The sequence below is a fragment of the Lagopus muta genome, chromosome 4 (genome assembly GCF_023343835.1).
Source record: "Lagopus muta isolate bLagMut1 chromosome 4, bLagMut1 primary, whole genome shotgun sequence".
Taxonomy (NCBI): domain Eukaryota; kingdom Metazoa; phylum Chordata; class Aves; order Galliformes; family Phasianidae; genus Lagopus; species Lagopus muta.
Window position 1 is genome coordinate 65,889,306 of NC_064436.1, and position 16,515 is coordinate 65,905,820.

General features: G+C 43.0%; 1 protein-coding gene across 10 annotated transcripts; it reads right to left on the minus strand.

The window, feature by feature from the left end:
- Positions 1 to 634: 634 nt before the first annotated feature.
- LOC125692532 (zinc finger matrin-type protein 1-like) lies at positions 635 to 14,950 on the minus strand. Of its 10 annotated transcripts, XM_048943156.1 has the most exons (8): positions 11,532 to 11,602; positions 11,237 to 11,286; positions 7,224 to 7,339; positions 5,930 to 6,040; positions 5,672 to 5,843; positions 4,982 to 5,176; positions 2,694 to 2,808; positions 635 to 1,772 (listed from the first exon to the last, which is right to left on the minus strand). In XM_048943156.1, exons 3-8 carry the CDS (start codon positions 7,236 to 7,238, stop codon positions 1,016 to 1,018), a joined length of 1,365 nt encoding a protein of 454 aa, XP_048799113.1. In that variant the 5' UTR covers positions 7,239 to 7,339; positions 11,237 to 11,286; positions 11,532 to 11,602; the 3' UTR covers positions 635 to 1,015. The 10 variants fall into 10 exon arrangements, with proteins under 10 accessions (XP_048799113.1, XP_048799108.1, XP_048799110.1 ...); XM_048943151.1 differs by lacking the exons at positions 11,237 to 11,286; positions 11,532 to 11,602 and adding an exon at positions 14,830 to 14,950; XM_048943153.1 differs by lacking the exons at positions 11,237 to 11,286; positions 11,532 to 11,602 and adding an exon at positions 11,622 to 11,652.
- Between the last annotated feature and the right edge of the window lie 1,565 nt (positions 14,951 to 16,515).

Below are 16,515 nucleotides of genomic sequence, written 5' to 3' on the forward strand. Positions count from 1 at the left end.
CCAAGATTGCAACCAACCACAAAACAAATTTGTAAGAAATAACACACCAAAAGCCCACACTACATTATTCTCAAGGCTTTTGAAACAACTTCTTAATGCAAGACTAAAACAAACCAGACGATTCAAGGCTTGAGGGCCTTGGTCTTTACCCCATCCCACACTACAACAACCCACAACAAAAAGTTTCAGTTGGGCAGAGCTGCTGAAAGCAGCAGCTCAGCACAGGTGCCTCTACAAACAGGCTACCCAGTGGTGCAACCTGACAACAGAATGGCTTTCAGACCCACATCAAGGCTAAGGAAAAGCTGTTCTGCAACCTGAAGGCACTGGGTGTTACTGAATGGTGTCTCGTGACATTGCTTTTAGATGCATTAACTGGTGTCCTACATATGTTCTACGTGCCACAACAATGAAAACCTGTTATGAAGGAAGCTCTGGTGACACTATTTCAAATGCAAAGCATTGCTGGTTCTTTAGAGCACCGAGTCACAAATCTACCTTCATTCTGGGATCAAAAGCCTTCCTCACTCTCCTTTAAAAGCAGTCAGTGGAATGGTTACAGATATGGCTTTGCCTGGGTGCAATGTGTGCCCTTACAGATCTTTCCAAGGTTACATACCTTCGTAGGAAAAAAAAAAACCAAAACCACCACAGTAGGCACCATTAATATTAGGAAAATAAAGCTATACATTCTGATGAATTTCCAAGAGTGTCCTGTAAGCTACTGACTCTTGTTTGAGGCATTTTCAAGAAGAGCCTTCATACTTCCAAGTTTGCATCACTACAATGGCTGTTGTACGGGTAACATCATCAAAAACTGATGCATGCCTACTACCAACCATTTGCAAAAGACAGGCTTTTTCTCACTGCCAAGAAAACCCCAACTTTGCTTAAACAAACAAACAAACATAAAACCACCAAATGAACCAACAAAAACCACAACAGCCATAGTATGATACAAAATAGTAAAGATAACCTGCAAATCAGAGCAGGCTCATGAAGATAATCAAAACCCTCACCAGAATATAAAGCCAGAGTCCTCCCAAAATGCCCCATGTTCTGTTTTGATCTCTATCTGGGACGCCTGTTGATTCTTTACGCGCTTTTTTCTCTGTTTCTTAGCAGGTTTTTTTTTAAGCCTTTCATCTTTATTAGGTCTTGATTTCTCCTCATTTACTAAGTCTACATCAGGTTTAATTCGCTTTCGTTGCTTTCTTTCTTTCTCCAAATCTGCACCTTCACTATCTTCCTTCCTTTTCAGTTTTGAGTCTTCTTTCTTACACCTCAACTCTTCGCTGATGTATTTTTTCTCCTCAGTATATTCTACCTGAAGGTTCTGTTCTTTTCTGTAGGAGATGCTAAACGTTTCAGTGAGCACAAGTTTGCAATACTCTTTAGATTCTACAGCTGACAGACCAAAGCCATCTGTGGTGGCAGCTGCCCCAGATGCTTGCCCTTCTACACAGTGTGCTGTGTTATACTGACAATTTGCTGTATTTTCTTGTGCATGCTCACCAGCTGATGAACAACGTGGTGATCTGTTTTTTCCAGTATTTGTAGGTGTCTGGGTTTCTGAGAAAAGGCTGGAATGCTGGTCTTGTTCACAGATAAAGGCTGAAGGCTTAACCTCACCAAGGCTTCCATCTTGAAACTCTTCTGCTATTCTCAAATCCATTCTTTCCTCAAGACATGTAGCTTCCTGAGCTTGAAAGGAGTAGTAAGTTTTCTTTGATCTCTTTCTGAGTCTGCGAATCTTTGTCGCTCTGCATAAACTGGATAGAAAGAACAGTTACTAATACTGATCAACTTGCTTAGGATCTGTTGAGTTAGAAGGCAGAGAGACATGCATAATAAAACTATTTCCAGAGCTACAAGAAAGGACCTATTCCAAGTGTGCTGTCCTGTATATCTACATGAAACCTCTAACACAAGATTCTATCTGCAAAACTCAACTGAAGTTACAGGGAATACATTCAGTCACACTGCTGTTATGCTATACTGCACCTTCACATAAAATATGCCTTCCCAACCACGCCTAACAGGAATGAAATTTTGATATTTGGCCCTAACCAAAGAGCAATCTCAAAAAGGCAGTGATAAAAGGTGTGCAATTGCCATTCCACAATTAAGAAAAACTACAATCTCTTCTTTGGGTTAAAGGGAAAGGAAGAGCTATCATCTATCCCAAACAACATCTGACACCAAACACAAAACAAGATGCATGATGAACCCTTAATGTGACACAGTCTATGGAGACTTTCCAGTATTAGAGCCTTATTTACTGTCAGTAGGAATCTTAAAGTTCAGACCATTTCCCAAAAGACTGACTAAGCACAGAAGACACTGTGCCAAAATAGGTGCTACTGCTTCCAAAGAAGCAAATATTTGGGGATAGAAAAGTATGTGAAAAAAACCACAACTTCCAAAACCTTTTCTGTGAGCTGCCATTGAAGATGCAAGTGTGGCAACTCCAAGACAGAACATCAGACATAAGCAGAAATTTAAATGGACAGTCACTCCTAAAGACAGTAAAACTAAACAGAATCAAGTGGGAAAAAAACAACAAAATAATGATAAAAAAACAGTAACTGGAAGGTCTTCAACAGCACACAACAGGGCTAATGAAGAAGCAAAGTCTTTCATAGGAACTTGAAAGCATGTGCTACAAGGTAACAAAAGGCTTCCTGACTTACCTGGTCTTGTGCTTTTTTCCTTGCATGTGGGACTGGTACTCATGTATAGTTGTAAGTATAACATTGCAAACAGGGCACATGTAATGGCCAAGCCCAATCACAGAAAAGAAGGAACCTGTAGGTCAGAAAGACTACAAATGAAGGCCAAATCCAAAGCATTTCACAATAACATGTAATATCAGGTTCCCCAAACCAGTTCCAGAAGAGATAGAAAGACTCTGCTGCCAGGTAACTCAATTTTACACACCAACAGCATTCATAAATGGAGCTGCACTGCTGCAGTGTAACCATTCTTCAGACACTGAGGAAGTTGTCAAACACTGTGTTATGATACACCATGCAGAGACTTTGACAGATCTAAGTTCAGGTCAGATGAGGAGAACCTTATGCCTTCCAGGTCGTCACGTTCTCCTCTCCCACACGCTGCGAAGATTTAAATGTATTAAACAAACAAAACAGCAAATAATGTTTTCCCCAACACAAACCCAGGAGCTTTACACATTAGCAAAATGCAGCACGGATTCCAATGGACTGCTGCATTGAACAAAATAGATATTGATTCTTTTGTCTGGTGGATGAAAAGCTGGACAGGATGCAGCAGTGTGCACTTGCAGCCTGGATGTCCAACAGTACCCTGGGTTACATCAAAAAAGGGGTGGCCATTTTAAGGCACCGTCTGGAGCTCTGAGTCCAGGCCTGGTGGCCCCAGCACATGAAGGATGCAGAGCTGTTGGAATGGGTCTGATGGAAGGCTTAGAAGAATCAGAGTCATAGAATTGCTCAGGTTGGAAAAGACTTTCAAGATCAAGTCCAACCACAAGCTAACCACGTTACCCTACTGCTAACCTAACTCACATTACCCACTGCATTATATGTGTCACAGAAGAGAATTTTATCCTTCTTGTAGATACATGGAATCAGGGGAGATTTTTGAAGGAATCTCCAAGGGAATTATTTGCCATTTTGCAAACTATTGAATTATCTCACTTGTTATCCTTTAATGCCACCATGGCAGATCAATTTAATAGAAATAGATTAACATGCCTCTAAGTTATCTTACAAAAAGAAAAGGCTGCAGGTCCTACTCTCCTTTTAAATCTGTTTTTTAATAGCATTCAAGAAGAGTCCTTAATATTAAAGCTTTTTTTTTTAAAAAAAGTGGATTGTTACCAAGGATAGAGATATGTTTTTATTTTGCTGCCTAGTCAGTCAATAATACTGCTAAACATAAAATTAAAATGAAAATCTAGTTTCCTGACCTCATGTTTGTCACTGGTAGGTCACAGAAAGAACTCAAAAGGAACTGGTATAGAAAAGGTGTGAAAGAACTTCCTTAATCCTCAGAAACATTATCTGAAAGAATGGTTTTTGAGGAGTCACTTTTCTGCTTTCAAAATTGTGCTTCAGCACATAGGCAGAAATGATTGCTTCAATCACAATTCCAAAGAACTGAAACTAAACTGTTAATTTGGTTCAGTTCTTTATTCAAGTGTCACATTCATTGTCTTCTGTTATACAACTTCATACCAAATGCATTGTAATATCTTAAGTCTGTTGCACGATATCTTTTCTATTTCACATCTTGTGTTTAATTTTTCTTTCTGTCAGAGGTAATAATGTTGGCACAATAGTGTGTGTAATAGCTCTATTTATCATGCAATCTGTTAGTGCATACATTGTAAACTAGAAGACAGTAATGGGGCCTTTGAAGGCTTGAGAATAACAACCATTTAGGAAACAAGTTTCCTTGGGGGGCAAGACTGAAACAATTAGAGCTATCAGGTTGGTGAACAAAGATTAAGGGAAGGCATGAATGCAACAAAAAGGAAATGAACAATTCAATTTTTATGTCTGCTTCTTGCTCTGCGCAGAATGAAGAGAGACACTGCAGTCATAGGTGTTGATTTCAGTGTCAGTAAAGGGGTTTAAGATCAAGAAGGTAAAGCTCAAGAATTCTTGGGAAATGTTTCCTGTGGAGGTTGCTGTGGAGTTTCTAGCACAGAAGGTCTTAAGATTGATTTGATCCTGGCCTTGGAGTTAAGAAACTGAGCTATTTTTTATAATCTCTTTGACTTGACTCCAGTGAGTCAAATTATGGGTTAGTGTCTCAAAGTCAATAGGAAATATCTTCCCATCTAAAATTGCCAAAGAACTTCAGGATGGCAAACTAAACATAAAGGAGGAACTGAACTTGTTAGCCTTCTCCTTTGCTACAGGACATTTCCCTGCAAACATCAGAGCTGCCCTTGAACACTCAAGCTGCCCTCACTTTTTCACGTTCTGCTTACCAGTTGTTCTGGATTCTCTAGGGACAGGTTGGATTCCCAGCTCCTCCATTATCTTCTTCCGTGCTGCATTTTTTCCATGTTTTTTACCAACATAATGTTCCTGGGCTGAGAATGGACTATTGAAAGGAACACAGCAGAGCCAGCAGTAGTTCAGATCCAAGCTTGCTTTTGGAGACGATGAAGGCATCTCAGTTTCTGAAGGAACAGAAAACTCATTATTAGATACCTGTATTAATATTTATGTGTTTGATGGCTGGTCATTCTAAGGTCCAAGAAGAAGGCTTTACCCTACAGAGGGTGATTCAGAGCACATTTGCTATGCTCAATCCTGAAAGCAACTCACACAGCACTCACACCAGTTCGCTGTTGCTTGTGGACTAATTTTTTTTTATTAAATATGCTAAGTTTGGACTTCACTTAATATTCAGAGCAACAGTAAACATGTCCATTCATAATCAGAAATATTTGCCTTTAGTTAGAAAGATAGGAAACTTGAAGGCAGGCTTCCCTAGCTTCAAAGCTCTACAGGGTAGTCATGATATTTCTGTCACCTAAGGAGTTACCACATGACAGCCCTGTGACTTAGGCAGAACGGAGAAGCATGCAGACATGCAGGTGTAGGACAACACCTCTTTATATCTGTTGCAGAAGGTGACAGGAAAATACACGCAGTGCAAACTTAGTTCTTACCAGAAACAGGTTGCATGCTCCGTGCTTCCATCAGGCCTCTCCTTTCTGCTAACTGCCTCAGCTTTTTAGCATGGATCTTCCCCTGGAGGTGAGACAATGCAACACCTGGGGAAACCAAAGTTATGTTGCAGATATTACAGTACTTATTCTCTACTATCCTTGTTCCATCCATCTGAAATTAAGCAAAGGCAAGCTCAGCTACACAAGCATTCACTGAAGGACGAGAAAGCGCTTCAGATCACCGTGAAGAATAGTCACCTGAAAACTGGTACAATCCATTATTTCTTTCTTTTTGTCATGCCTCATTCTCTCATCCTTCCTACCATGACTTTGGACATAAAAATAAACATTCTGAGCATGCTTTCTGCCCTGAAAAGAAACTAGAGTTACTCCTGCTCTATTAATAGGTGGCCAAGAAGTGGTATAACCAGCAACAGGAATCTCATTCATCCAAAACAGGTCTGAGGATTCAGATGCCCAAGCATCTGAAATTGGGTGTTATGCATACCTCCTTCATCTGTGATTACTTTTTAATTCTTAGAAGCTCTCTCAACACATAACCTTCCATCTCTTGCACTTTTATAGTGTACTTACCCACACGTCACACTATACACAGGTAACCCACAAAGCCAAACAAGTGATTTGTCCTCTCTAATCTAATCTGATGATTTCCAAGAGTCTGGTAAGGATTCTGAGAAACAGCATTAGGAAATCTTGACAATATTAACATGAGAAAGAGGTGCTACCATACTTGACTAGACAACATCAGCAAACCTGGAAAAAAAAGAGTCTTATTTTCATATCAATTCATCCTGAAGTTCTGATTTCACCATTACAATCGCATCTGTTATGCTCAACTGGACTTGGATCCTGGAAACAGAAATTCCAGCTGAGGGTCTGAACTCTGTACTTCCGACAGTACAAGTGCTGCTTAACATAAATCAAAGTAAGGAAGCATTACACCTTACAAGACCTGAATACCAATTGATGAGAATAGCAAAAAAGACTCCTGAGAGCAACTGACATTTTAACTTCAGCAAGAAAATGAAACATCTGTACCTGCAAATTTTTAGGATTAAGTTTCAAAATAAAGCTCACTTTCCTATGTCTATAGCACCGTCCCAAGGCATACACTTGTTCCAAGAAACCTGCAGCATGATTCATACAACTTGCCTTGTGAAGACACTGCAGACATAGCAGCATGTGTGTATTGCTGGGTAAAGCATCAGGGGCACGACCCCTACTCTCTATAGTTAGCACTGCCCCATGCCACACTTCTGTCCTGGGTCACATGGTGCAAATCTGCTTCCATCCCATACACAGCATGGCCTGAACCTACCCAGTTCCTTCTATAACCGCCCTGCGACATGCAGGTGATTGCTCTTCACTACCACTGAACCCACATCATTCACAACCTTCAAGTCTGGCTAATGTCTAAGCCCAGCATAAGCTTTGGGAAAGGCTTTAAGCAGCCTTTTCTAACACCATACAGAAACCTCAAACAAACCAAAGCCCCAGTACTTGCTAGGAGAAATCCTCTCGTCCAGGCTACCTCATAGTGTGACATCCTTTGGGATTCAAACGGCAGCACCGCACAGCAAACCCTACAGAAAGTGTCTGTGAACAGGTGGTGCCTTGTTGCCTCATCTAATATTTCATCTGAACATCCTGGAAAAAAAACAAAACAACAAAAACCAGTCAGGAGACAGGACAAGATACACGTGCATGCCTTTGCTTACAAAACATTGACCACTTGAATATTCACACACAGCAGATGAGGGAACCAATGTTCATCCACTGAATCACACCATGCCTTGTTGTAGCCTCAGAGCAAGGCTGTAAAGCCACCTCCACCTTCCTACATACAGAGGTATTGCTCTCGTGGACTGAAAGAATATTGCTGTGCATGTACTTGGTCTTCAGGTGCCTTAAAATCAAGGAAGATAAAGCTTCATTAGGTTTTCTGGTCATACTCTCAGATATACTAGACTAATGGCCTAAAATACAGGAAGTATTGTAGTTAGACTGGGTCACACACTCAAATATGGGAATACATTTTGAAGAAGAGACAAAGAAAGTCAGGGAGCAGCTCAGTGCATCAGATAAGGCCAAGAGGTCTCAGAAGCTTGCAAAAGTTGCACCCATTTCCCACACACCGATTTATTTCTTTTAGTTATATGGAGAAAAACTGCTCCAATGAGTGCCACAATCAAAATGGGTATGGAAATACCTCTGTCTGGGCATGGCTTACCATTGCTCCTTGATACATGAACACATTTCCTAATAAAAGCTTTATTTTCAGGAGTTACAGTGGCCAGGTAACTACTCCTTGTTTTCTGTAGCGTGAGTCATCCAGCCATATGCAATATTCTACAGTTACTGATTTATACAGGTCACCCCTTCAAGCATGGGAGTGAAAGATGGACACAATAACAGGATTTGGTCCACACAAGAAAACCTAAAATTACTTGGTTCCTGGCATTAGTTGAAAACTTATCTTGCCCCTGAAATGCATGAATTGCCATAAAGCCCGTGATCTCATAACTTCAGACCCAAACCATATGAAAATCAGTACATATAAACATATTCTTATTATTCTCTGTAGTCTTAGCTGCTTTTCTGGCAAACATATTTGCCCTGCACTTTACATTCCTCTTCTGTCTTACAACAAACTGCATAGGATCATAGAATCCTTAGAGTTGGAAGGAACATTTAAAGGCCACCCAGTCCAGCTCCCCTGCAAGGGACACCACAGCTAAAGCATGTTGCTCAGGGCCTGATCCAGCCTCGCCTTGAAAGCCTCCAGGCATCCAGCACATCTCTGGGCAACCTGTGCCAGTGCCTCACCACTGTTAACATAAAAAATATTTTCCTTGTATCTAACCTAAATCGACCCTCTTTGAGCTTGAGACCATTTCCCCTTGTTCTATCACAACAGACCCTGCTAAGAGTCTGCCCCCTTCTTTCCTGTAGCTCCCTTTAGATACTGACACACCGTTATCAGGTCATCTCAGAGCCTCACCAGCACAGAGCAGAGGGGCAGGATCACCTTCCTCACCCTGCTGGCCACACTTCTTTTGATGCAACCCAGGATATAGCTGGTTTTCTGGGCTGCGAGGGCACAGTGCTCATTCATATCCAGCTTACCATCCACCAGCACTCCCAGGTCTTTTTTGGCAGGGCTGCGCTCAATCCTTTCATCCCCCAGGTTGAGGGATGAATTTGCATGAATGCAAGTTCAGGAATAAACCAGTGCAACTCCCACTAAACCCTGACCAGGCTCCAAGTTGTAGATGGCCTTCAGTGTAACCCAGGTAACTGCAGTCCCCTTCACTAAATCACACTGCTCACTTCCAAGGAAGGGTTCAGAACAAGTTTGTCCCTTCTCCCTTTCACTGTGCTTCCAAGACCATTTGTGACACACACAAAAATGATAGAGCATGGGGAGATTTATGCCACCACTGTCTGCACACAGCTTCTTCTATGAAAAGTAAGTTGAACTTGAGGTTTTCAGCTTTCAGATGCACAAGACATTTTTCCTGGCAACTGAGAGAAACTTAAAAACCAGCCTGCCTTGCTGTTCACAACCACACCATCAGAAACCTGTCAGAGATTCAAGCAGAGGCCTTGCAGGACCGCTATTTTGACCCTGTCATTTCTGAGCAAAAAATTTTTTAAATAAAACTACAGCTATCATCAATTCAGAACTATTCAGGTCAGCTTTGTATCATTAAAATGATGGTTCACTGCAAAACAGACCAGCTACTGCTTGTCACAGAGGGACTGCTCCTTAATAAAAAGACAGGAATAAGAACGCTTAAGGAAGAAGAGACAAGATTTCATATATGTGTATATATACATACTTCTTTTTTAACCATCATGCTACACAATAAAGTCAACTGGTAGGTTGCTAGACGTCTTCCAGGGCAGCACAAAGAAGTGTAAGAATTTTCTCTGGTTTCTAGGCTCAGAATTCCCACTGACCAGATTGGTACCTTAGTAGGAAGTGGCCACGTTCTCAGTGTCACCTCACTCACAGTGAAGGCTGGCCCTGGGTGACAGCCAGAGATCAAGCAGATAAGCTTCTTACCAGGCCTCTCAAATCTGTAATATTAATAACTGCACCACCACACCAGGAATCTCAGCCTGTTTCACCTCCAGGTTCTTTTCCAGGCAGCCAGAATGTTCCTTAACATATGCAGAACCTCCACAAATATCAGAACAACCATCTCCTTCCCTGGGCTCCAGAGTGAGGTGACAAGTGTTCCTGATCCCAAATATGCCTCTGCCTGTTATTAATTTTTCTTCCCCAACTCTTGAGGACACAGAAGACTGAGAGCAGAATCATGTAGTAAGGAAAGAGTACAGGCTAGAGAAATCCCTAAAGGCAAAGACATGAAATTTCAAATTCAAAGTATTAAACCCAGAAGATGACATAGCCAAGTTCTGCCCTCAAGTGCCAGCAGCAAACATAGCATTTCAATGAGAAATAGGTGGAGTCAAGTTCAGCAATTACAACTCATCAGCAGATGACTTCTGACCCACGTTATTCTCTCCAAGGCATGGCCACAACAGTGGGGTCACTGCACCTTACCAGGGTACCACCTGTCAGTCTCAGGCCAGCACCTGACAGTCCATGCTGAAGCCTGTCCCAGCCACAAAGTAAAATCATTTAATTCAAATCATGTGCACAAACTCTACTGCTTGTCATTAGGTGAAGGTACTCCTCCTAAATAACAGCATGAAAGACGAACAAAAGCTTGAATTCTTAGAGTATCAGCTGCACAAAACTGGAGGCAGACCGCATTGCTGAAATCCAGCTCCTTTTGGTCACAATACAGCATGCAGATATGGTTGCTATGCAATGGAAGTCAGAAAGCAACCTTGGAAGTAAACGGGAATGGATATCCACAGACATCCAGCTGAGGAAGAGCAGACAAATGTAACAGGCTCTAAAACCCACATCGAACCCACTGAAGTGTGGTATTACAGAACTGAATTCCTGGATGAACCAGATGGATTTCCATTTCTGCAGCTGAGTAAAAGACATTCATCTAATGAAACAATATAGTAGCACTTCATTTTTGTTTTCTCAAGTGAGTTTAGTCAGTGTTGTATTTGTATTATTATTCTTTCCCTGTCAAAGCTCAGGGGACTGCAAAACAAATAAATACCAAATTGGACTCTTCTTTGAAAACAAATGCTGAAAAACTGAACTGCCAGTACACTTCTAAAACTAACTTCACAATCCAAAGCATACAGTTATGATTTTTTCCCCCATAGAATGGTATAGAAAGAGAACTTCAAAACATTTACAGGCCTGTAATCTTCAAATGCCACATTCTACCACAAAGCTGACAAAGACATGTGCCTAACCTGCACACAAGCACAGGCCTATGGAGCATACAACTACACCATCCAAATAAGGGTTAACTATTGCACTGCCCAAACACTGCAAAACTAAACTCAAAACAGAGCTAACCACTTTTTAGCACCGGACAGACCCATGACCTGCCCTGACACACAGCAAGAGGAGCTTACAATTGATGGTAACTGATTGCTCACCCTTTTGCCCAGGGTGAAACAGGAACAGACACTTCACTGGCTCCCTTGTGCTGTGGATGAAACAGAAACTGTTTGAAAGCACTAAGATAGAAATACAGTAAATCAATCACCCAGTTCCTCACTTCTCTTCTTTTTTCTCCCTGCTGGCCCCCAGCCTCCTGTTCCCACTGCCCTCTCTGACCACCTCAAGCACTTCTGCTCCCTGCATCCCAACACACCCAGCAGAGCCAGATCAGCACAGCTGAAGCAGACTGAAATCAGCCATTCTGCTTTTAGAAGAGAGTTTGCAACTTACTGCAGTAAAAGTGAGTTGATGTTTCAAAACAAGCAAACAAACAAAACCAAAAGCTTACAATTTCAGAAAACATACTGATGTTACTATTACTTTTAAAAATTTCCATGGGCATATTTAAACCCAGCTGCACTCATTCAAAGGCAATCAAGATGTTAATTGGCACAACAGAAAGCTGACTGAAGTCTATGTGGGGAGGCTGGTTTCTCTTAAAGTAACATTACCATTAGATTAATTAACTACTGCAGGATAAGCTGTTAGTTTCCTTGCCAGGTATTGACTTATTTCCACAAGACAGCAGCCCTATTTCCCTATTTGCTCCTTGGGTCTCCTAACAAATACCTTTCCCCATCTTGTATGCAGAGAATGAAGATTTGCAGAATGCAAAAGGAGGGAGATAGCATGAGAATGTGCTACATATTGAATCTTGAAAAAGCATGGTTGTAAACTACAGATTAACTATACATTTATAGGTATCCAGTGTTCATACCTTCTTGATACTGAGCCAAAAGAAACCCCTTAAAAAAAAACACCCTTCCCCCCTAAAAAAATATGTGTTTTAAAAGCATCTGGGTGTGCAAACAAATTAGCAAAAAATGTTGCCATAGAAAATTTCCAAGGCCAAAAATTATTTCTAGTTTTGTATTTAAGAAATGAATACCTCCCCTCCTTCCCCTAACAAGCATTTAAAACCAGAAATTTTCAGTGATGTTCACATCATATCTCTGTTTGGCATAGGTATGAAGAGGGACCTGCATAGACTGGATCGATGGGCCAAGGTTAACTGCATGAGTTTCAACAGGGCCAAGTTTCAGGTCCTGCATTTTGGTCAGAACAACCCCAGGCAACCCTACAGGCTTGGGGAAGAGTGGCTGGAAAGCTGCCTGATGGAAAGGGACCTTGGTGTACCGATGGACAGTCAGCTGAATACAAGCCAGCAGTGTGCCCAGATGGCCAAGAAGGCCAATGGCATCCTGGCTTGGACCAGGAATGGAGTGGTGAGCAGGACCAGGGAAGTCATCCTGCTCCTGTACTCGGCATTGGTGAGGCTTCACCTTGAGTCCTGTGTTCAGTTTTGGGTCCCTCGCTGCAGGAAGGACATGGAGGTGCTGGAGCAGGTCCAAAGAAGGGCAACAAGGCTTGTGAAGGGCTTGGAGAATGAGCCCTAGGAGGAGAGACTGAAGGAACTGGGGCTGTTTAGTATGGGGAAGAGGAGGCTGAGGGGAGACCTTACTGCTCTCTTCCAACACCTCAAAGGTGATTGCAGTGAGAGCAGGGTTGATCTCACTGGTGACAGGTGACAGGATGAGGGGAAATGGCCTCAAGTTGTGCCAGGGGATGTTCATGTTGGATATCAGGAAAAACCTCTTTACAGAAAGGGTTGTTAAGCACTGGAATAGGCTGCCCAGGAAGGAGGTTGAGTCACCATTCCTGGATGTGTATAAAAACCATTTGGATGTGGGCTCAGGAACATGATTTAGCAGAGGGTTGTAAGAGTTAGGGTAGTGTGGTTGGGTTGTGGTTAGACCTGATGATCTTTAAGGTCTTTTCCAACCTGGGTGATTCTATGATTCTATGATTCTATGATTCTATGAAGTGGCAACCATATAATGATAGAATCATATCATAGAATCATAGAACATCCTGAGTTGAAAAGGAACACAATGCTCATCCAGTTTCAACCCCCTGCTGTGTGCAGGGTCACCAACCAGCAGACCAGGCTGCCCAGAGCCACATCCAGCCTGGCCATGAACGAAATATGTATGTATATAACCAGGGATCCTTGCTGTGTCTGGCTCAAAATATTCTGAAGTTCAGAAACATGACAACTCAGTTCAAAAAGTGTAAGTGAAAAAAGGAATTTAAACCTAACCTGTTCATAACTTGTCCCTTTGAGTATACATACTTGTGCAGCTTTTTCCCCCCAAAAGCCGGCTGCTTAAAATAGCTGTCAGTTTTTAAGCTAAGAGTGATTAATTCCTCTGGAGTTACTTCTGTTCAACAGAGTACTACTAAATTTAACTGACAGTGGGGATATCTGTTGTTAATGGATATCTGTTGTTAATGGATGTTTCAAATATTTCACAAAAGGCCATGTTTATGCATTGTTATTTAGGCTGGCTTGGTGTTTTTCAGTATCTAAAGTGTGTGGAGGGCTATAAGAAGATTCTTTAGCAGGGTCTGTTGTGGCAGGACAAGGGGGAATTGTTTCAAACTAAAAGAGAAGAGATTGGATGAGAGATTCCTCATTGGATATGAGGAAAAAGATTTTTACTGTAAGGCTGGTGAAGCACTGGCACAGGTTGCCAGAGAGGTGGTGGATGCCCCATCCCTGGAGACACTCAAGGTCAGGCTGAATGGGGCTCTGAGCACTGTGATCTAGCTGTAGGTGTCCCTGTTCATTGCAGGGGAGCTGGATTTGATGCCTGTAAGGGTCCTTCCCAACTCAAACGATTCCATGAATCGAACAGTCAGTGCTTAAAAGCACTAACTAAAGCCTTTCAAAACACAAATACTGTGTATACCCATTATGAATGATTTGACATTCCTGGAAGCTCAGCACCTTTTTCACCCCACTTGCTAGATCTTTAGCAGGATGACGTCCCACAGATTTTTTGGGAAGGAGAGGACACGGAACTGAGATGTGACAGGAACTTTCCATCTGCAAGATTGATTTTCAGAGCTCTGTCACAGATCCAAGCTATGAAAGTACCCTGTTGGGCAGCCTACTCTTGGAAGTATGACGTTGGCTTATGAAGCTAGAAGAAACTTTCTGAAGAACAGAAGGCCAGCTTTTAAGAGCTCAGAGCGACTTTGGACTTGTCAGACACCTTACCTGCTCTTACACACCTGGGACACAGACAAGTCTCCCACTGCACTTTGCTCATTAATTTCTGCTTTGGGTTCAAATTCTCATTACTTTTAGCTACGGGCATCACACAAAAGGGAACACATCACACATTTCACAGAGGGAACAGCACAAGTGCATTCCTGTTACTTCCACCATCACGATACGTATTGCAGAGAGGGCACGAAACAGCCGCTTCTCTTCCAGCAGGATCTTGAGAGAGCGGTGTTACACATCTAGCTTACATGGGGCAGAGATTTGAGGCTGGAAATGAAATACACAAGGTTGTAACACACTGATGGATACCCCAACATGTGAGGCAGCCTCCACACGGGGGTCCTGTGGGTGACAGCTGGCTCAGAGCCTCGCCTTTTCCACACGGAGCTTCGCACCCTCACTTACAGCCCCTGGGACGGCGGGTGCGATCACACGAACCCCGCCGCCGCCGCTCACCTCGTCCTTGGGGCTGCCGCCTTCGGAGCCTCTTTGCGGGCCAGGGCCGGCTATAATTGAGCTCTGAGGGCCAGCACATCTCAGCACTCTCCTCCCACGGCCCAGCCCAGCGCCGCTTCATCCTGAGGGCCGGTTAAACCCCCTGCACGGCCGGCCCGCCCTCCGCCTCCCCTCAGGGCGCGCAGCCCGCCCCGCGCCCCGCCCAGAGCGCCCGCATCGCCGCCCGTGCTCTGTGGCACTGAGGATCAGGACGTAACTGCTTAAAAGTCAGACTGCTTTCAGCGGCTGATTGCTTCTGCTGATTTGTATGCACCGCACAGAATAAATATGAGCAGGTTCGTGCAGCCAGCTCTGTCAGCCTCAGTGGGAGCTGGAGTCGTGTGGTTCTAAGGAAATGTTGCTAATAATCGCATGAGCACCTGGATCATCCTGAGTCCATAGAGTTGTGGATTGATATTGTTTGTGCTTGGCACGCTCAGGCAGACTGTAACTCAGGATAATGGAACTGAAGTGCTGTACTTCATTTGCAGGAAAGGAAATTTGCCAGAAGCTTTTCAGAGATGCGAAGCAGTTCGGAGACTGTCTTGAAGTGGACAGCAATAGTTCCTGTGTCTTTGGCTAGGCAAAACATTTCTTTTACAGCCAAGCGATGCACAAGAGTTATCCTCTTAGCCTCCCTGTGCCTCGCTTTCCCTGTTAATCCGTTCTGTTTTTCTGTACAGCAAAGAGGTGTTAGAAGAGCAAATAATGACATTTGTGTGACATATCTGTATCTGCTTCCTTTTCCAGAAGGAAACAATCAGGTTTCCCAGCAGTGGGAAGTTGAGATGGCCAAGAACCAGCCTCACAAAATGCTATTAGAGGAAAAAAACATAAAAGCTAAATGAAAATCTAAACTGGGATCAATTTCTATAGCGAGATTAACTGCTGTATGTGGAAGCCTTCCTTTTTACATACACTGCCTGCTGGGGACAGAAGACAAAACAAGGGACTGGGTTCTCTCGGGTTGTCCTGCATCCCCCTTTTACATTAGAGTGGGGCAAATTCTCTGATAATTCTATCATAGAATGACCTGGTTTGAAAAGGCCCATAATGATCATCCAGTTCCAACCCCCTGCCATGTGCAGGGTCACCAACCACCAGACCAGGCTGCCCAGAGCCACATCCATCTTGGCCTTGAGTCATCTCTTCCAGTGTTGGAGGTAAGAAGCCCTCAAATGTTTTGTAATCTCAAAGTATTTATTGCATCCAGAAGTGTGCAAATATCTAAGATGTCCTTCTTATTTCTGCAGCTCGTGCCAAACCACTGCTGCTCTTCCAGCTCCTTCCACGCTGCTCTGTGTGCTTGCTGCTAATGTTTAGGAAGTGACGCTCCTTTTCCAGGCTCCAGTGGCAATGGAAGAGGCAGAGGATTGCAGGGCACGTGTTTCGCTGCTCTCCCTGCCTCTAAACACACTGTCCATCTCTTAGAGGGTAAAAATAAAGCAGCATTGTTTAATTTCTGGAAAAAGCCAGATGACAGTGGAAGGGGTCAAAAATACACATACCAGCACTCCCTATCCCACTGTCTCAGCTGTTGCTTCCTGAGAGACAGAAGCATGTGGTTGCTAAAAATACCCTTGCAAAGAGAATACATTCCCTCTCCAATGGGAGAGTATAAATTAGTCTGAGTCCTAACATACACAA